This window comes from Emiliania huxleyi (assembly GCF_000372725.1).
Source record: "Emiliania huxleyi CCMP1516 chromosome Unknown EMIHUscaffold_149, whole genome shotgun sequence".
In the NCBI taxonomy this organism is placed as follows: domain Eukaryota; phylum Haptophyta; order Isochrysidales; family Noelaerhabdaceae; genus Emiliania; species Emiliania huxleyi.
This window is the reverse complement of record NW_005201102.1, coordinates 164,685-183,989: the sequence shown is the minus strand read 5'-3', so window position 1 is coordinate 183,989 and position 19,305 is coordinate 164,685. Positions and strand designations below refer to the sequence as shown.

Below are 19,305 nucleotides of genomic sequence, written 5' to 3'. Positions count from 1 at the left end.
CCGCGGGACTCGCTCCGGCCGCCCCCTCGCCCGAGGTAGCGCCGCCCGCCGCCGCCTCACGTTGGCTCGCAGTCACCTCCGCGATGTGCTGCCGGAAGGCCTTGACGCACGCGCTGAGGCCTCTCTCCTTGGCCAGCTGCAGCGCGGACTTGCCGTCCACAGTGCGCAGCTTTGCATCCGCGCCCGCCTGCAGCAGGCGGAGCACGATGGCGGGGTGGCCTCGGCTGGCGGCGCCCATCAGCGCGGTTTGGTCGTTGCTGGTCTGCAAGTTGACCTCCGCGCCGTGCTGCAGCAGCAGCTCGACCACCCGCTCGTGGCCGTTGGTGGCGGCAAACATCAGCACGGTGACGCCGGTGCTGCTCTGCATGTCGACCTCCGCGTCGTGCTGAAGCAGCAGCTCAACCACCCGCTCGTGGTCTTGGCCAGCGGCGTGCATCAGTGCGGTGATGCCATTGCTGTCCTGCAGGTTTATCGCCGCGCCACGCCGAAGCAGCAGCTCGACCACCCGCTCGTGGCCGTTGGTGGCGGCAAACATCAGCGCGGTGACGCCGCTACTGTTATGAAGGTTGGCATCCGCACCGTGCTGAAGCAACAGCTTGACCACCCGCTCGTGGCCGCTGGCGGCGCACATCAGCGCGGTGCGGCCGTCGCTGCTCTGCAGGTTGGCATCCGCGCCGTGCCGAATCAGCAACTCGACCACCCGCTCGTGGCCATTGTGGGCGGCGAGCATCAGCGCGGTGCCGCCGATGCTGTCCTGCAGGTTTATCGCCGCGCCGCGCCGAAGCAGCAGCTCGACCACCCGCTCGTGGCCGTTGCCAGCGGCGAGTATCAGCGCGGTGACGCCGCTCACATCGTCTACCCCGCAAGTCGCATTGACCCGCCCACCGCTTTCAAGCCAAGCCAGCAACGCCGCCTCGTCGCCTCGCCCAGCCGCCTTCCTGGCCTCTTTGGGAAGGCTGACGGCCCCCGCCAGATGCTTTGCTTGCGCCTCTTGCACCTCACGAGGTCTTGGAAAGTAGGGTGACGCCCCCCCCCCCCCCCCTTCCCCACCTCGACACCTTCGAATAAGGGCAGATATGCCCGCAAACACACCCCGCACCCCGCACACCCCACACAACACAACACACAGCAAGCTCGTCTTTTCTCCTGCACGCTGGTTTCCTTTTTTTCTTTTCAGCTGCACCCCTCTCGATCGGGCGAGTCGTGAACTAGCTGGCTCAAAGCGCATGGCACCGAGCAAGGCCGTGCCGCATCCTTCTCAGCATGACCTCCTTCGAGCTTACGCGCGGCTGTGGGCGGTCACTGAGTTCGTCATCATCTACGGCGACATGTTCCTCGTGCCGGGCTGCGTCCTGCGAAAGCTCCTACCTTGTCTTTAAATTCGGCCATCGCAGAGCAGGTCGTGAATGAGCTTGCCTGTGGCGGGGGTGGGCGGGTGCACGGAGCTAAGTGCCTCGCCACCCTCGGCCTCGCAGGAGTCGCTTAGGCGGCTCCCGTGGTGTACCTGTGTTACTGTTAGTGCCAGTGCGCGCCAGTCCCGTGCCCAGTGTTGTGCGAGGGAGTTTTGTGTAATTCTTCCCTGTGTGAATCGTGCGTGTGCGAGAGCCTTTTGTTGTGAAATTCTTCCCTTCGGCGAAGAAGGCGGGCAAGCGTGCCGCGGAGGCGGAGCGCAGGGCGATTGCGCTTGAGAAGGAGGTGTGGGTTGACAGGGAGTGCCGGGGTGGGCGTCGTAAGGGTGAGGGCGATTGCCGCCCTCCCCCCTTCGCCCACCTCGACGCCTTCGTGTAGGCACCCCCGCGACTGTGCCTCTTTTGGTACCGTGGCGTACCTGTGTCGAACCTGTGTGCGGGAGAGAGAGTTCTTTTCGTTGAATTCTTCCTTCTCGGCGATCTTCGGGCCCGGTTTGCTCCAAAGTCGCCCGGATTGCCTACGCCTCACATCCAACGTCACTGCCACACGAGACGTCTCGCCGTGATGTGTCCCAGAGAATCTCGGCGCGGTCGTCACTGAACGCTCGGCCGCCTCTCTTGCTGTGCACGCATGCACACGGCCAGCCTCCATTGCCACATCTGCGCTCACGCCTGGGCCGAGGCCTGGGGCCTCGTGCTTCTCTGCTCTCCTCTACTCACCGCGCCACGTGATGACGCCCACAGGTGCGCCGATGGGAAGTTGGTTCTCTCGACCCCCCCCGAATTCCCCTCCCCCGCCGTCCCCTCTTCCTCTTCCGCCGTCCCCACTACCGCCGCCCTTCCCGTCGCCGCCACCTCCGCCCTTGCCGCCGCCACCCCCGTCGCCACCCCCACCGTCTCCGACGCTTCTGCCCCCACCTCCGCCTCTGCCCCCGCCGTCTCCTCCGCCACCACCTCCGCCGCTGCCGCCGCCGTCCCCGCTGCCGCCGTCTCCATCGCCTGCACCTCCGCCTCTGCCTCCGCCGTCCCCGCCGCCATCGCCATCCCCGTCGCCACAGCCGCCGGCTCTGTCGCCGCAGCCACTGCCACCGCCGCCCCTCCCGCCACCTACCCCGCTGCCGCCACCGCCTTCCCCATTGCCGCCACCGCCCTCTCCGTCCCCGCCGCCGCCTCCGCCGCCGCCGCCGCCGCAATCGACCACGGTCGGGCCTGACGGGTGGTGCGCCGAGGTCACCGCCTCCGCCGCCGCGGCCTCGCGGCTCGCCCACCCCCACCCCTGCTCCATCGGGCTCGTCGGCGCCATCGGCGACAGCCTGACGACGGCCGTGAACATGGATTGCGACGGCGCAGGGTGCGCGGGCATGGCGGAGTGGTTTGAGCTCGCGTGGGCGGTCGGGAGCAGTGCGCGTGACGACTCGTGCGACGCGTCCTGCGGCTGGTTGTGGTGGCAGGAGGGCTGCGCCAACAACGGCGTCTGCAACGAGCCCGCCCAGACGACGGGCAAGTGCGAGGTGCAGGGGGCCTCCTCCGCCTCCTCCCCCTCCTCCGGCTAGCTGCGGACGTGCACTGAGGATGCCACCGCAAACTTTAGTCGCATTGTAGCGACCCTCTCTTCGACCGCTCTTGGACCCCTCCCTCCCCCCCTCTCCGTGTCGCAGGCTGGCACCGACTGCTCCGACTGCGGCGGCTGCTCTCGCGCGGCGCGCACGCTCCCCAACCTGCTCGGCGAGGCTTGCGCGAGCGGAGCCGTCCTAGGCGCGTCGACGGGCGGTCGGGGGGCGCGAGGAGAGCGAGGGCCGCGAGCGCGGCGCCTCTTCACGCCGCCCGGCCGCGGACAGGCGCGTCGACGGGCGGCGGAGGCGCGCGGGGCCTCAACGTGGCTCAGTCGGGCGCGAGAGCGAAAGAGGCGCTGACGCAGGCGGTGGGGCTAGTCGCGAAGGCGGAGTCGCTGCTGGGCGGCGCCGCGTACGCAACCACGTGGAAGCTCGTCTCGCTAGATGCGCGGGGCACCCCTGCACTCCTGCACCGAAGCCACACGGTGGTGTCGGAGGCTGGCTCTCGCCGACCGCCCGCCGCAGCCATACGGCGCTCACGCGCTAGCCGCTGCCCCAGCGTCGCCGTCGCTCTCACGCGAGGCCGATCTCCCCACATCTCCCCACATCTCCCCATATCTCGTGTACTCACGCGAGGCCGAGCACGCGGCTGCAAGATGCGGCGCTCACACCCCTAGGCTCGTCACCATGCTGCTCGGCGGCAACGACCTCTGCAACGTGTGCAAGGATGGCGGCGATGTCAGTGCCGACGAGTACGCCGCTAAGATGCGGCCCGCCTTCGAAACGCTGGCGGCCGTGCCGCGGCTTGTGGTCAACGTTCCGCTGCATGCCGACTACACGCAGCTCGCGGGCGTCGACTGGGGCTTCTTCGGCAACCTGTACTGCGACGTCCTCCTCGCGCTCGTCTGCCCGTGCATGGGCAACTGGGCGTCTGACTTGAGCATCTCTCCCCATATCTCCCCATGTCTCCCCACATCTCCCCATAGGCAATTGGGCGTCTGACCTGGCCGTCGCCAGGCAGCGGGTCGGGGAGTACAACGGAAAGCTGGTGGAGCTGGTGGCCGAGTTCAACGGCGACGCGCACGCCTCGACACGCGGCCAAGGCACGCGGCGCGGCCCACGGGGCGGGGGAGGACCCCCGACGCGATGCCAGCCGCCTCTCCTCCTCCCCCCTCGCCAGGCACGACCTTCATCGTCCAGCCGTTTGCGCAGCATACCGTCTTCAGCGCGACGCACTTAGTCTCGGACGACTGCTTCCACCCCTCCGCCGCGGGACAGGAGCGGCTCCCCCTCCCCCTCCTCTCCCCCTCCCCTCCTCCTCCTCCTCTCCCCCTCCTCTCCCCCTCCTCCTCTCCTCCTCCTCTCCTCCTGCTCTCCTCCTCCTCTCCTCCTGCTCTCCTCCTGCTCTCCTCCTGCTTGGCCCATCCCCCCATCTCGGCCCATCTCGGCTCCTCTCGGCTCCTCTCGGCTCATGTCGGGTCCTCGGCTGCGGTGCAGGAGCTACTTGCGCGCGGGCTGTGGAACAACCTCCTCCAGCCGGCCGGCGAGAAGGCGAGCTCGGTGGAGGAGGGAGAGGCCCTCCTCTGCCCGACCGCCGACGCGGCCCTCTCATAATCGGCAATCGGTTAAACATCCGATTGGGGGTCCCTTACGTGACGCAGAGTGAGAGTTGAGTCTACCGCGCAGAGTTCTGTACAATGTGTAGAGCCGTACTGTAGATTCTCGGACTCGGTGACACTGTGCAACCAAACTTCTCCCCCAGATCCGCATCGACGACTACAGCACGACCGTTTCCAAGTCAACTCTTTCCATGCATCGCCCTCGCCCGCCACTGCCGGCCAACTCGACGATAAGTCGCGACGAGCCAGCAGCTGATGCGGCGACGGACGATGGCGTGCCAAGCACACCGCAAGTCGTGCAGATGAACAAAGGTGACAAAGTATGGTTCGTTTCCACCGCGACGGCGGCCCCTCGTCGAGCCCGGATCGACGACGTAGATGACATCAATTCGACGTGCATCATTACCATCGAAGGCGACGAGCGAAACGTATCAGCTCACAACCTGGCACCGCCAGAGGAGCAGTCTGATGCGACAAATACGACGCCTGGCCCCTCGTGGACCGGCGCGGAGATCGAGCAGCTGCTCGACAACTCCGAGCAGACAGTCGGCGAGCTCGACCTGTACAACCGCTCACCGCGTCTCATCGTCGTCTCGAGTGACGTCGACCAGTACTGGGAGCGATGGTCAGCCATGCCCCCCGTGTCATGCCCACACACCCGCATCTGGTACACTCAGTGTGTGCACAACTCATAGGCGTCAGGTCAAGGATCCGGCGCACAACCCTCGAGCGCGAGCCCCCGAGCACTTGCAACTCGTCAACAACCTGATCTCGTCAAATCACTCGGAGCACGCCGACGAGACGCATCTGCCCGTCGACAGCTCGACACTCCGACGTGGAACAAGCTTGCAACGCACATGCGAGAGACCGCAGTGACACCATGGCGTGTCTGCTTTCAGTGCGGCATGGAGAACCACCCTCAGCCGGGAGACACGATCCGCGTCTACGCTGACGATGACGCGGCCACCATCATCAAGTCTGCATCACACTTTGTGTAAGTCCGTGAAATCATGGATTACGTCCATGCCTTCACATGTCCGTGAAATCAAGGAAGCGAGCACGGGACTTTCATGGATGCGAATTCATACCTCTGGTTTCCACGCATTTCGAGTCACACGAAATGATGCATCGGCCACGCCGCCTAATTTGGGACACTCTCTCTGCCGTCACGCCGCTACTGTAGCTCGAGGTACAATCTACATACCTACCCAAACCGCATTACACGGAGTTTTAGCTTGCGGCTATGCGGCTGATCAGACTGCGATACGATATCATGACTTGTTGTGTGCTCACAGACTTGTACGGTGCGCAAAGCGCGCCGCAAATTTTTAGCACACAGAGATCGCAGCAGAGTGAAGTTGTCAAGCAGGTTCACGCTGAAAATACCTCGGGGGTGCACTGTGAATAGGAGTCACCGCTGAGTGCAGCAGGCTAAAATGGCGTGGAACACCGGCCATCTTCACACGGTGCTTCGAACGGTGAGGGAACCAGACATCGTACAGACTTCTTCGACTGTTCGACACCCTTCTATCTACCAAATTTTTCATTCGAGAAATAGGTCTGAATATATGTCGCGTTGCAGATGCTGAATGGTGAGCTGCTTCCCGTGGCCATCTGCGAGCATCTCATTGCGTTGCGCACAAGTCGCGGCAAGGGTTGAGCACCAATTTTGAGGGTCCTGAAACCATAATCGTAGGTATAATGGGAATTGGAGCGGTCTGGATGAGATATGCCCATCTTGCAGTGGAGGCTCAGGTTGAGATCCCTGTGTAGTGACTGAAGCGGACGAGAATCTGCATCCTTGATAGGATGGCCGTACGTCCGATACTTATGCCGCAGCCACCTCTCAGAACCAAAGTTGTGGAAGTGGAAGCCGCTTGCCACCTTTGAGGACATTTGCACTCCACCGGCCCGGAAACGAAAGTCGCCTGCAGCCCACAGGCCGGCCCGCATTGTTCTGTTCCTCTGTGTGATGCGGCCGCCGATCTCTTTCTGCCTCGCGGCCCTTTTGCTTATCGCTTTTTCTGTGACGGGACTGCCAGGGATCCCCTGGATGCAGGCCCCGAGCATCGCATCAGGGTGATACCAGCGCCGACGGCCCCACACGCAGTCAAAGTAGCCTTCCATGATCAAGGTTGACCCGAGGATCTTAGGGGACGTGCAGCCGTCACGAGTTGCCGTGTCAAGCCGAAATTGAGGCACATCACAGTCACGAAGAGCGCAGAGTGCGTCATGCGTGAACACTTCATCCGTGTCGGAAATGATTCCGACATCGTGAGACCGCATACCGTGCGTGATCCAGGCGTCTACAATCGATCTTCTCCATTCCCACTCGACGTCCAGCGACCTCCTTTGGCTGAGAGGAGGAGATGACACGTTGATCGCCACGCCCTGCTTGGCGAACAGCTTGGCCAGCCATTTGAACTGTGGACCTCGACCATGGTGTGTAGCCGATCCATATTGCAGCACTCGTGGAGTGCCAGTCTGCGTCTGTGCAGGCTCCACAAAGGAGACGAAGGAGACGACATGAGCAATCTCTGCTGAGAGGGCTTGCAGCACGATAGGTGGCTCGCTCGCAATCAAAGCGCCCAAGAAGAGCCGCCGTGGGGTGCGGGAGCGTTCATTGAGTGGCTCCCATCCAAACGCAGCACACGTTTGTGAGTTGTCGGTGATGGTGGGGTCACGGTGCAGAGGCCTCCCTCGTGTGGGAGCGGAGCGTGGCGTTCTGGCCGAATTCGATCTCGCTAACGCCGGAGAAACGTTGAGCGTATGCGCAGTAATCGCTGCAGAGTCGCCTACCATCTGCGCAGTACTCGCTGCAGAGCTGTCTGAATCCTGTGCCGGCGTGTTTACGCAGCTGCTGTCCTTGAAGCAGACCTTGCTTTGTGGATCACCCGCGCGATGCAGCTTGCACTTCATATGCTGGCTTACGCACCAACCATCCCGGACAGACGCATCTGTGGCGGACGTGAATGTGGCCACCCACATCCTGGACCGACGAGTCCTCCAGCCAGTGTGAGTGGCGATGTTGGCAAGGTGAAGAACGAGGTGTGAATTCTGTGTTACGCGTTGGTAGGTTTTGAGAGCGTCAAGGCAGGAGGCTTAGGCGCGTCCGCCTCCACACAGCAAAGCCATGATTTGCACGTATTTTACTCACTCGAATGCTCTTTCAAGCATTGTATCGCAATGTGGGTCCTTTGGCTCCTCGAGTCGTACACACAGTCTCGCCCTCACCGCCGATGGCGCCGTCTTTACCTGGGGGAGCGCGGACGGCTGCCTGGGCCACGGAGAAGACCTGTCGATTGATGGGAAGGCGAAACACAGTCGTGTGTCTCGCGCCTTGCGGGGTCCGACCAACGACTGGGACACCAACGCGGTATGGGTGGACGCTAGACGGGCGATGACGGTCACACAGGAGCGACACACAGAACCACAAGACAAGACACTCAGCCAACCTGGCTGCCACACATCCTGAGCGAACTTCCCTAGACACCCGCGGCCGGACTCCATCCGACACGCGTCGCTGGGCACTCAGAGCCGCGTCCCCTGCTCGCCACCCCGACGCCCAAGGCGCCCGAATCGAACGACCTGTCGGACCAAAATCGAGGCGTGGCAGCCGCCGGGGAAGTGATGAGAAGGGCGAAAGGTGGTCGATATATCTTCTAGAACGCTCGTGGTCGTGGGCGTTGGTTGGTACCGCGACTCGCGTCTGCGTATTTGCAGCCCAGCCAACGCAAAAATTATCGATCAACACTTTCGATAGACCGAAAGTAAGATCGTTCGGTGCAGAAACCCCGGCCATGCCCATGTAACGCAATTGTGCTCGATTTTTTTGATTTTTTGGTCGAGAAGTGTCTCCAAGTCTTCTGGACCCATCGATGGCCGTCGCCTCGACGCCGCTCGTCGCGGCACCATCGTGCCCGGCCTGGGCGAAGCATCGTCGCGGGCGCCAGTCGCAGTTCGACGGCAAGCCGTGCGAGCCTGCCGAGGAGGAGGACATGTGGCTGTGCCTGGCCGACGGCCGCGCGCGCAGCACCGCCGACCTGAAGCGCCTGGCGACAGCCGCTCGGGTGCGAGCGAAACGAGCAGGAGATGCAGCCGCCGCGAACACGCGCGATCGGCAGGCGCGCGACCAGCGCCGCCGGCAGCGTGAGCAGCACGACCGGCGCGCAGCGCCGGCGGTCGCCAAGACCGTGCGCCCACAACGCGGCCAGTGCGGCTGCCCGGCGCACGCGGTGTGCGGCATGTGCGTCGACCAGGGCAAGCTCGCCGCGGCCGAGCAGGCGGCCATCGACCTGGAGACGCGCTTCCACGCCTCGACGAACGTCGTCATGGACCTGGAGCGGCCCGAGGACGAGACGGCGGCGCTGCTGCAGCGCTGCGTGCACGTCTCCGACGAGACGAAGCGGCGGCTGCTGGGCGAGTGGAGCGACGAGCGCATGGCGCACGCGCTGCCGCTGCACGCATGCGCCTCGTGCGGCGTGCGGGACCCGTCGCTGACGTACACGCGGGTTGACGTGTCGGCGCTGCCGCGTACTGTGTCTGTGCGCGTAGCCGGCGGCGAAGACGAGACGCGGCACGTGTTTGAGCTCTCGCCCGAGCAGTGCGCTAAGTATCGAGGTCTTCAAAACAAAAAGGTGCGCCTTGCGTTTCCCAACGGCGCGAGCAACGACCGTCCCAACGGCGACGGTACGCACGAATTCCGCGACACCGACATCTCGCGCGTCATCAGCTGCTGGGAGTCGGACGACGAGAAAAGGAGTTGCGGTGTTGATCGCCGCGGGAGCCGTCTTATTTTTTGTCGGTTTCAGCTCCGGAAGAGGCGCAGCGCTGCCCGAGCTTGAAGCTCACTCCCTTCGCACACATGGCTCTCTCGGCAAAGGACCTCCGCGGCAAGCTCGTCGGCGTGTGCGTGTCGGGCGGTCTCGACTCCAAGACCGTCTCCAAGCGCCTCGTCGAGGAGGGCGTCCAGGTGCTCGCCTTTTCGGCGGATCTCGGTCAACCTGACGAGGACGACATCCAAAACGTGTGTGCTCCCTGGCCTTCCCTGCTGCGCCCGGGCGCGCCGCCTGCGCCGAGCGCCGTGGCCGCACGCCGCAGGTGTCCAAGCGGATGGCGACGTGCGGCGTCGAGACGGTCATCGTCGACCTCAAGGCGGAGATGGCGGAGGGATGCTTCGACGTGGTGCGCTGCCAGGCGCGGTACGACGGCGGGTACTGGAACACGACGGGGATCGGGCGGATCGTCACCTGCCACGGCCTCGTCACCGCCATGCAGAAGCGCGGCGTGCAGGTGCTCTCCCACGGCGCGACCGGGCGTGGCAACGACCAGATGCGGTTCGAGCGGTACACGAACGTGGCCCGCGCCGTCGATGCCCGTCGACGCACCTGAGCGAGTGTGAATGAGTGGTGGAGGATGAATCACGAGTAGGTGCTCGCGCCGTCGATGCTCGTCTACGCGCCGTGGCGCGACCCGGCGCTGCTCAAGGAGTTCCCAGGCCGGCCGGAGACGCTCGGCCCTGGAACCTTACCCTGAACCGTCTCTGAACCTTCCTAGGAGTTCCCGGGACGGTCGGAGATGGTGACCTACCTGTCCAAGTTTGGGATCGAGGCGTTTGTCGGCCCGAAGAAGAAGTACTCCACCGACGCGAACCTGGCCGGCCTGTCGCACGAGGCGGAGGACCTCGAGATATGGGGAGATTTATGGGTAGATATGGGGAGGTATGGGGAGGTGTGGGGAGGTGTGGGGAGGTGTGGGGAGGTATGGGGAGATATAGGCGGAGGACCTCGAGTCGGTGCAGGCGTGTGAACAGCGTCTACTCACACCTCCAGCTGTGAACAGGCGGAGGACCTCGAGTCGGTGCAGGCGTGTGAACAGCGTCTACTCACACCTCCAGCTGTGAACAGGCGGAGGACCTCGAGTCGGTGCAGGCGTGTGAACAGCGTCTACTCACACCTCCAGCTGTGAACAGGCGGAGGACCTCGAGTCGGTGCAGGCGTGTGAACAGCGTCTACTCACACCTCCAGCTGTGAACAGGCGGAGGACCTCGAGTCGGTGCAGGCGTGTGAACAGCGTCTACTCACACCTCCAGCTGTGAACAGGCGGAGGACCTCGAGTCGGTGCAGGCGTGTGAACAGCGTCTACTCACACCTCCAGCTGTGAACAGGCGGAGGACCTCGAGTCGGTGCAGGCGTGTGAACAGCGTCTACTCACACCTCCAGCTGTGAACAGGCGGAGGACCTCGAGTCGGTGCAGACGCCAATGACGATCGTCGACCCCGAGATGGGTGTTCGTGTTGGCCAGACGACTCTACGCTGTCGTCACGTCACGTCGATCGCAGGCTGTGGCTGCTCTGGGCGCTGTAGGCGTGTGGCCAAAAGACGCGCCCGATGCAGAGGAGCTCGTCGAGCTCACTTTCGATGGCGCGCGCTGCGTCGCCGTCAACGGGAAGCGGCTCTCCCCGCTGGAGGTGATCTCGCTCGCGAACACTATCTCCCCATCTCTCCCCATCTCTCCCCATCTCTCCCCATCTCTCCCCGCTCGAGGTGATCTCGCTCGCGAACACGATCGGAGGACGCAACGGCCTCGGCATCTCGCACGCGCTCGAGAACCGGATCATCGGCACCAAGTCACGCGGCGTCTACGAGGCGCCCGGCATGGAGCTGCTCGGCCGCGCGCTCGAGTACCTCTACCAGGCCGCCCCCCTCTCCCCTCCCCTCCTCCTCTCCTCTCCTCTCCTCTCCCCTCCCCTCCCCTCCTCTCCTCTCCTCTCCTCTCCCCTCCCCTCCCCTCCCCTCCTCCCCTCCCCTCCTCTCCCCTACCCTCTACCCAGCCGTCCTCGACCGAGCGGCGACCTACCCTCCCGGAACCTTCCCGGAACCTTCCTGGAACCCTCCCGGAGCCTTCCCCACAGGCGGTCCTCGACAGACGGGCGGCGGCGCTCTTCGCGCACCTCTCCTCCCTCGTCTCGAACCAGATCTACGACGGCCGCTGGTTCGACCCGGCGACGGTCGCGGCCCGCAAGGCGATACACGAGCTCACCAAGACCGCGAGCGGCGTCGTCAAGGTGGGAGCCACAAGGGCAACCTCGGCTAAACCCCGGCTCCCCTCGGCTCCCCTCGGCTCCCTCTCGACCTCCCCTCGACCTCCCTCTCGGCCTCCCCTCGACCTCCCCTCGACCTCCCCTCGACCTCCCCTCGACCTCCCCTCGGCCTCCCCTCGACCTCCCCTCGACCTCCCCCCGTCAAGGTTGGCTGCTACAAGGGCAACATCCACTTTCACTCCCTCTCCGACGTGGCCGCCTCGCTTTACAATGAGGCCGACTCCTCGATGGAGGCGCGAGATGAGCCGAGATGAGCCGAGATGGCTCGAGAGAAGCTGGAGCCGAGAGGAGCCGAGAGGAGCCGAGGGGAGGCGAGGGGAGCCCAGAGGCAGCCCAGAGGCAGCCCAGAGGCAGCCCAGAGGCAGCCCAGAGGCAGCCCAGAGGCAGCCGAGGGGAGCGCGAGATTGCAGTTGACGCATTGGGCGCTGACTGACTGGCAGCTCGCCACTCACACACCGCTCACCCACCGCTCACCCACGCGCACCGGGCCTTCCACTCTCAACACCATCCGGCTCCTGTCTTGGACGTGGAGTCGCGAGGGGCTGCCTGGCCCTTCCCCCCCTTGCCTTGTGTGTGAAGAGACGTCCACCAGCGCCGCGCGCCGCGCGCCTCGCCTCGCCCTCCAGCCTCGCGCTCTCCTCGAGCGCCGCCGCCACGGCTTTCCCCTCTGCTCCCACCTCCCGCGCCACCGCCGGGCCTCCATCTCTGCCTCCTCCGCCTCATCTGCCGGCGCGTGGGGCTCCTGTGATGGCCCCGCAAAACCTGCTGCCGACGACACCCATCTCCCCCCCTTGCCCCAGGCGTCGGACGGCCTCAACCCCGTCTCGTCGCAAGGCTACGCCGAAATCCAGGCCGTCGAGGCGCGCTCGCTCGCCCTGGCGGGCCAGATCGCAAAGTGAGCTCTGCGGCAGCCGCCTCCGCATGTACCCCGATCCCTCGACACAATAGTCTCACACCAGAGGCCCCCCGTGCACACACGTCGTCATGCGCGAGCGCACGTGGCGAGTCGGAGAGAGACGTGCGCCCAGGGAGATACGTGTGACCAAAATGAGCTGTTGCCTCGCCCGCGGTCGTTCGTTGTCGGCATTTGAGTCATATGATAAAGTGCGGTGTTCCGCTACAGTGTTAATATCGGTGAGGATGAATACCTGAGTGTGTGAATGAGTATTCTTGATACGAAACCACGACGACACACACCACACATGTACCTGAGCTGTGGTGTTGAGCATACGGTAGCAGGTCGGTACCACAGATATGCATAGGATATCGGCCACGCCTCCACTCGGTAGCAGCCCATGATTTGAAAAAAGAAAACGAAAGCCGCCCAAAGCAGTCAGCTGCCAGGGAACACCCCCGGCGGCGCGCTCACGCGGAGGCAGGTTGGCTCCGCGAGAAGCGCATCACAAACAGGCGCTCGTTCTGCGCGCGCCGCTCGGCGATCAGCTCGGCGCGCATGCCGTGCTGCGCCTCCACCTGCGCCGCTAGCTCGTCGGGCCGGTTCTCGCGCACGCCGAGCAAGTAGAAGACCTGAGGTGTGAGGCCAGGTGAGGGGAACGCCTCCACACACTACAGCACACACGAGGTGGTGGTAGCGCACCCCTCTCGCAGAGAGCAGCCGGCCGAGGTCAGGCAGCAGCCGGTCCACGACAACGCGACCGTCGGGCCCGCCCGCCCAGGCAGCGGAGATGTCGCGCTCGGCCTGCCCGCCCGCCGCCTCCTCCTCCGAGGTGGGCACGTACGGAGGGTTGAAGAGCAGCACGTCGACCGTCCCAGGCCGTACTGCGCCGAGCAGGTCGGCGCGCACCACCTCGAGCGGCACGCTGTTGGCGGCGGCGGTGGCGGCGGTCGCCGCGTTGGCGGACGCGTTGAGGTCGGTGGCCACGAGGGCGGCGGACGCGGCCGGCACGCCGCCGCGCACCAGGATCTGGGCCAGCCCGGTGATGATGCAGCCGGAGCCCGAGCCGAGCTCGAGCACGACGCCGGGCAGCGCATCGCGCAGCACGGCGAGGTCGGCGGCGAGGGCGTCGAGGAGGAGGTACGTGTCGTCGGACGGCTCGTACACATTGGCCCAGTCGCCCTGAAGGTGTACCAGCGACGGCAGCGGGCAGCGCGAGTCGGCCCGCGGGGGCGGCGGCGGCGGAAGCGGCGCCATCGTGATCGCACGTGGTTATCTCTGGGACCCGAATCCGAGCATGTGGTGGCGAGATGCCTGCAGACCGAGCGGGACGAGGACGCCAAGCGTCAGCACTATCAAGCCGAAGAACCAGGAGAGCATCACACTCTCTGAAGCGTCGGCGCCGCCCCTCAAACATAGAGCTCTACCTCAACTGATTCCGACTCCTCACAGACACCTCCATGACCGTCGAGACACTCACAATAGAGCTCTACACCTCCGATACAATAGATTTCTCCCATACACCTCTCAGACTCCTCTGCAGACTAGACCGAGACTGAGACCGCTAGACTGAGACCGCTAGGTGTCTCGCGGACAACTCCTCCACGGGCAGCACGAGCTCTCCTCGCCGCCGCGGGAGGAGGCGCATCAGCCCGCGGCGCTGCGCCTGCGCAAGCGCGCTGCCACATTCCTCACATGGCACGCCTGATAGCTGGAGGAGAAGGCGCAGCGGCGCCAGCCGAGGATTGGGCCGTCCTCACCCACAGGCCGACTGGCTGCCGAGGCAACGACCGTCCCCGTCTTGCTAATTAGGGAGTCCTCAAATACTGTAGCTAGCGGCTGCACGGGCTGATGATGATCTCCGGGGAGGCCAAATCGAAACTGTATCCCCGTCCCCAGGGAGGCGCGCAACGCTGTAACCGACTCTTGCCTGTGAAAAAGAATTTTATTTAAAGCGCTGGGGGCGGCGGCACAAGCGGAGCACGAGATTTTTTCTTTTTCTTCCCTCCTCTAGCAAGGCCTGGCGGTCGGCGGGATTGCAATCAGTCTTCGCGTGCCGCCTGTCGTTCGACTCGGGCGCCTTGGGCGTCGGGGTGGCGAGCAGGGGACGCGGCTCTGGGCGCCCAGCGACGCGTGCCGGATGGAGTCCGGCCGCGGGCGACTAGGGAAGTTCGCTCAGGATGTGTGGCAGCCACGTTGGCTGAGTGTCTTGTCTTGTGGTTCTGTGTGTCGCTCCTGTGTGACCGTCACCGCCTGTCTTGCGTCCACCCATACCGCGTTGGTGTCCCAGTCGTTGGTCGGACTGTGTTTCGCCTTCCCATCAATCAATCAATCCTCCTCCTCTCCCTTAGAGCAAGGAACCTCGCCCGGGCCCGTGAGGCCATGATGATGGCGCTCTAGCCAGAACACACGTCACCTCGGGTCTACACTCGACTACACGCCCCCCCGCAAGGCGAGACTAGCCTCTTCCGCACAGGCAAAAAAATATTTCTCTTTCTCTCCACAGTGGCTAAAAGAGACTGTTGCAAATCGTAAATTTACGTTGTGAAAACACACGGAAGTGAGGCTCTCGTTTGAGATTCAAAAAGCAGACCGTCTCGCGTGCGAAACACACGGGTGAGTTTTGGGGGCGCTGTGCTACCTCAACATGTGCTCGGCTGTTGTCTGAGTGCACATGGGACACCATGGCTACAAGTACAAAAGAGGCCGAGCGCGCCGCTAACCAGCAGGAGAGTGACCCAGCTGTCGCCTTTGAGCGTGGTGCCCGCCGCCGCCGCCTCCTCGCCGCCCGGCGCGGCGCTTTCCGCCCGCGCCGCCCGAGTGAGCACTTGATCCTCAGTGCACCAGTCAAACAGGCCACGTAGGTAGGCATCGGACATGACGAGGGCGCGAGCCTCCGCATCGGCGACGCCGTAAGAGACGAGGACCTTGCCAGACGCAGGTGGAATGGCGAGCCCGCTCGCGAAAGCGCGGCCCTCGCCGCTGAGCGGCAGCGGGCGAGGGCCACCCAGTGAGAGGGGGGGACGACACTGGCACACTGCTTCTGTGGGTGAAATTCTCAAAAAGGTGCAGCACTTCTAGCCGACATCGACAAAAGTCCCTCTCTAGCCCCGCGGCGAGCGGCCCCGCCGGAGGCGAAGAAAATTTCGCCATCTAGCGCTGGCAACACATAGATTTGTGCATAAATCAACACCTCCAATCTTCGGGGGAGTGACGGATAAAGGCGTGCGAATCCGAAAGCAGCGAGTCCAAGTGATGGCCCGCCGCAGGCGAAGAAAATTTACATAGGGTTTGGGGGGTTCGCCTATGCCAAAGAACTCGGAGGATTTCGGCGGCCGGCGCGCCGAGGCACAGCGGTTCGCGCTGCAGCTCACTGCTAGCTAGCAGGGGAGGGCGCCCCCGGCGCACAAGCCACAAACAACCCCCGTGTGCAACTCTTAGAGTTCAACCTGAGAGTTCAACTCAGCTCTCAGGGTCTACAGACGTCAGACGCTCAGACCACACCCCATAGGTAGAAAGAAGGCCAAGGTGCAGAGCGCAAGCTGTGTGTGAGTTTACACTTCTCCGTCACCCGACGAGCCCACAACCCCGCATCAGCCCTCCCAAGGTGGGTGGGGGTGGGTGGGTGGTTCCAAGCCTCAGAGCCGGGCCGTGAGGTGGGTGGGTGGGTGGGTGGCTCAAGAAGCTCGTGCACGTGAACCGAGGTGCAGAGGCACGTGGCCTGAGAAAAAACGCCCAGTAGGGCGCCGGCCACCCCAGCGTAGATGTATGTAGGAAGGTGAAGAACAGTCAGGCTCGGACTGGACACCAACGCGGTATGGGTGGACGCAAGACAGATGATGACGACACGCACGAGCGACACACAGACACAAACAAGCTCACGAGACACACAGCCAGCGGGCTGCCACACATCCTGAGTGGGCGTACACATCACGTAGAGGGCGTCGTGCCCTCCCGGGAATCTATAGCGGATATAAGGGCCTCGCGTCGTCCGCCGTTTATCCCCGTGACCGGCGGAACTCGCGGACCCGAGGAGTCTCGAGCTTCAGCTGGTTACTACCATCATGCCGCTCTCGGCACCGCAGCAGCGCGAGCGCCGCGCCGCGCAGCGCGCTGCCGAGGCTCAGGACGCGGCTCGCGGGCAGCGCAACCGCCCGGCGCCGAGCCGGTGCTAGGCCGCCTCCGCTGCGCCTGCTTCCTTGCGCGCCGCTGGACGTCGGCCGAGAAGACCGCTTCCCTCTGGGGACCCGACTCCGCGAAGATCGCGCGCGCGTCGTGAGTGGCGGCGCGCGCGCGATCTCCGTTTCCGGGCACGCCGGTCGCAGTGGCATGGGCTCCCAGGCTCAAAAGCGCTCCCGTCAACAGCGAGCGAGCGCCGCCGCTGCTCCTCCTCCCGCCGCCGCTCACCGAGACTCGGTGCCGCCGTTCGCCGCCGCCGCCGCCGCCGCCGCCGCCGCCGCCTCGCGCCTCGCCTCCGTCACCGCCGCCCTCCATCTCGCAGCGGCGCGTCCCTCTGATGGCGCGGGCGCCTCGCTCACCGGCGCCTCGCCGCCGCCCCCCCCCCCTTCTCGCGCCGCTCCGCTCGTGGCCGCCGCCTCCCCTGTCAATCCCGCCGCCTCCCCTGTCATCCCGCCGCCCGCACCACCGCCGCCACCGCCTCGCGCCTCGCCGCCGCCGCCACCGACCGCCCTCCCCTGCGCCGCTGAGCGCGGTGCAGGGGGTGAGCCCCCGCTGCGCAGCCTCACCGCAGTGCACTGCGCTCTGCGCGCCCCTGACGATTAGTGAGGAGGTGGTGTTGCACAGCATGGAGCTCGGCGAGCGTTTAGCGAGCCCCGCAGCGAGTAATAAATAAAAAACGCCCGCGCAAACGATGTCCCTCTACGAGCTAGCTGGGCTCGACGGCCCACCCGCGCTGAAGCGAAAGGGCGCCCCTCCGGCGCCCGCGCCCGCGCCCACGCCCGCGCCCGCGCCCGCCGCCGCCAAGCCGCAGGCAAAGAAGGCGCCGCCGCCGCCACCGCCGCAGAAGGCCCCGCCAAAGCCTGCAACAGGCTTCCGACCCATGTCGCTGTCAAAGCGGCCAGCCAGCACCGCCGCGGGAGGCGGCGGCGCTGCTTCCGGCGGTGGCGCTGCAGCTGCGTCAGCCGCCGGAAGCTCTGCTTCTGGTGGCTCTGTGTCCGGCGGCGAGGTTGTCGCCGCCGTCGGGGTGCGCGGGTGGTACAAGGACATCAAGACGCCGTACGACCCGGCTGAGCCCAACGAGTTTGACGAGTGGCTGCGCAACCGCGACGCCAAGCGCAAGGCACACGCGCATCAACACCTACACGCAGACACAGACACACACGCACGCACGCACACACACACACGCACACACACACACACACACAGTGCACACACACACACACACACACACACACACACACACACAACGCACAGACTCAGACTACCCGCATGCAGTGGCGCCTCAACACGGAGACCGCTAGAGCCGCTGCACTCGCCTCCTGCGAGCGAATGCGCACACGGGGCCCCTTCCCTCTTCGTCCAGGCGGCGGAGCTCGAAGAGGCGCCGCGGAAGAAAGACGGCCGAGGCGGCGAGGCCGCCCGAGATGGCCCGAGATGGCCCGAGATGACCCGAGATTAGGCGCTGCGGAAGAAGAGGGCCGAAGCAGACCGCGCTCTCTCCTCGCTCACCGGCAGTGGCGGCGGCGGCGGCGGCGGCGGCGGCGGCGGCGGCGGCGGCGCGGTGGCCCGCAAGCCTCCTCCTCCTCCGCCGCTGCCAAAGGCTCCGGCGGCGCCTCCTCCGCCTCCTCCGGTGCCTGGTTTTGCGGCGGACGCGAGCGGCGATCCGGGTCAGCCGCCGTAGTCAGCCGCCGTAGTCGTCACGGCAGCCCGCCTCACGCACTCCACGCACGCGGCTCCCCCCCCCCTCCTCCTCCTCCTCCTCCTCGCCCTTCCCCTCTCCTCGCCTCACCCTGTCCCCTCTCCTCGCCTCACCCTGTCCCCTCTCCTCGCCTCACCCTGTCCCCTCTCCTCGCCTCACCCTGTCCCCTCTCCTCGCCGCAGGATTGGCCATGATGAAGTCGATGGGGTGGGTGGAGGGGCGCGGCCTCGGGTCGGCCGAGCAGGGCATGACGACGCCGAGCTGTGAACAGCGTCTCTTCACACCTCTAGCTGTGAACAGGTCGGCCGAGCAGGGCATGACGACGCCGCTGGTTGCAAAGAAGACGACGGCGAACGCCGCCGTCATCGTCAACGCCGAACAGGCGCATTCACCCGAGACGGCCCGAGATGACCCGAGATGACCCGAGATGACCCGAGATGACCCGAGATGACCCGAGATGACCCGAGATGACCCGAGATGACCCGAGATGACGTCACCGCCAACGCTGATGAGGCGCCGTGCGCGCCACCGCATCTCCACAGCCCTTCCTTCCCGCCTCTCCCGCCTCTCCCGCCTCTCCCGCCTCTCCCGCCTCTCCCGCCTCTCCCGCCTCTCCCGCCTCTCCCGCCTCTCCCGCCTCTCCCGCCTCTCCCGCCTCTCCCGCCTCTCCCGCCTCTCCCGCCTCTCCCGCCTCTCCCGCCTCTCCCGCCTCTCCCGCCTCTCCCGCCTCTCCCGCCTCTCCCGCCTCTCCCGCCTCTCCCGCCTCTCCCGCCTCTCCCGCCTCTCCCGCCTCTCCCGCCTCTCCCGCCTCTCCCGCCTCTCCCGCCTCTCCCGCCTCTCCCGCCTTTC

The 19,305-nt window shown here is 65.2% G+C and overlaps 6 protein-coding genes across 6 annotated transcripts in view; 4 read left to right on the top strand and 2 right to left on the bottom strand.

Moving 5' to 3' along the window:
* Positions 1-1,915: 1,915 nt before the first annotated feature.
* Positions 1,916-3,964, top strand: EMIHUDRAFT_455594 (hypothetical protein; the record flags this gene model as incomplete). The annotated part of the gene is made up of 6 exons (XM_005786844.1): positions 1,916-2,103; positions 2,639-2,920; positions 3,068-3,179; positions 3,248-3,386; positions 3,640-3,873; positions 3,949-3,964. The coding sequence occupies exons 1-6, from the start codon at positions 2,041-2,043 to the stop codon at positions 3,962-3,964; spliced, it is 846 nt and encodes a 281-aa protein (XP_005786901.1). The 5' UTR covers positions 1,916-2,040.
* A 4,495-nt stretch (positions 3,965-8,459) lies between these two features.
* EMIHUDRAFT_363523 (hypothetical protein) lies at positions 8,460-9,348 on the top strand (the record flags this gene model as incomplete). Its single annotated transcript, XM_005786843.1, has 1 exon — positions 8,460-9,348. A coding segment is annotated over one exon (889 nt), but the record flags the coding sequence as incomplete, so codon positions are not given.
* A 56-nt stretch (positions 9,349-9,404) lies between these two features.
* Positions 9,405-12,834, top strand: ASS1 (argininosuccinate synthase). Its single transcript, XM_005786842.1, has 10 exons — positions 9,405-9,607; positions 9,682-9,936; positions 10,012-10,071; positions 10,141-10,269; positions 10,828-10,867; positions 10,947-11,050; positions 11,127-11,276; positions 11,495-11,647; positions 11,830-11,916; positions 12,484-12,834. The coding sequence occupies exons 1-10, from the start codon at positions 9,446-9,448 to the stop codon at positions 12,580-12,582; spliced, it is 1,239 nt and encodes a 412-aa protein (XP_005786899.1). The 5' UTR covers positions 9,405-9,445; the 3' UTR covers positions 12,583-12,834.
* A 2-nt stretch (positions 12,835-12,836) lies between these two features.
* On the bottom strand, positions 12,837-13,958 carry EMIHUDRAFT_455592 (hypothetical protein; the record flags this gene model as incomplete). Its single annotated transcript, XM_005786841.1, has 5 exons — positions 12,837-12,904; positions 12,926-13,210; positions 13,281-13,490; positions 13,602-13,760; positions 13,911-13,958. The coding sequence occupies 4 exons, from the start codon at positions 13,956-13,958 to the stop codon at positions 13,049-13,051; spliced, it is 579 nt and encodes a 192-aa protein (XP_005786898.1). The 3' UTR covers positions 12,837-12,904; positions 12,926-13,048.
* A 2,678-nt stretch (positions 13,959-16,636) lies between these two features.
* EMIHUDRAFT_363515 (hypothetical protein) lies at positions 16,637-17,281 on the bottom strand. The gene has a single exon (XM_005786840.1). It carries the CDS (start codon positions 17,070-17,072, stop codon positions 16,641-16,643), a length of 432 nt encoding a protein of 143 aa, XP_005786897.1. The 5' UTR covers positions 17,073-17,281; the 3' UTR covers positions 16,637-16,640.
* Positions 17,282-17,445: 164 nt separating this feature from the next.
* Positions 17,446-19,305, top strand: part of EMIHUDRAFT_467611 (hypothetical protein) — a gene marked incomplete at both ends in the record, with an annotated part of 2,511 nt that continues 651 nt past the window's right edge. The window contains 5 exons of the mRNA XM_005786839.1: positions 17,446-17,877; positions 18,121-18,138; positions 18,217-18,424; positions 18,639-18,687; positions 18,757-18,823. Of these exons, the coding sequence (XP_005786896.1) occupies positions 17,449-17,877; positions 18,121-18,138; positions 18,217-18,424; positions 18,639-18,687; positions 18,757-18,823 (771 nt within the window). The remainder of the gene's footprint in view (positions 17,878-18,120; positions 18,139-18,216; positions 18,425-18,638; positions 18,688-18,756; positions 18,824-19,305) is intronic.

Excerpts from the sequence above, each read along its gene's own strand:
- ASS1 (XM_005786842.1), top strand. The coding sequence starts at position 9,446 with ATGGCTCTCTCGGCAAAGGACCTCCGCGGCAAGCTCGTCGGCGTGTGC. Across the intron at positions 11,051-11,126 it reads AGCGGCTCTCCCCGCTGGAG|GTGATCTCGCTCGCGAACAC; the intron begins GTGATCTCGCTC and ends TCCCCGCTCGAG. Across the intron at positions 11,277-11,494 it reads CGCTCGAGTACCTCTACCAG|GCGGTCCTCGACAGACGGGC; the intron begins GCCGCCCCCCTC and ends CCTTCCCCACAG.
- EMIHUDRAFT_363515 (XM_005786840.1), bottom strand. The coding sequence starts at position 17,072 with ATGGAGGGCGGCGGTGACGGAGGCGAGGCGCGAGGCGGCGGCGGCGGC.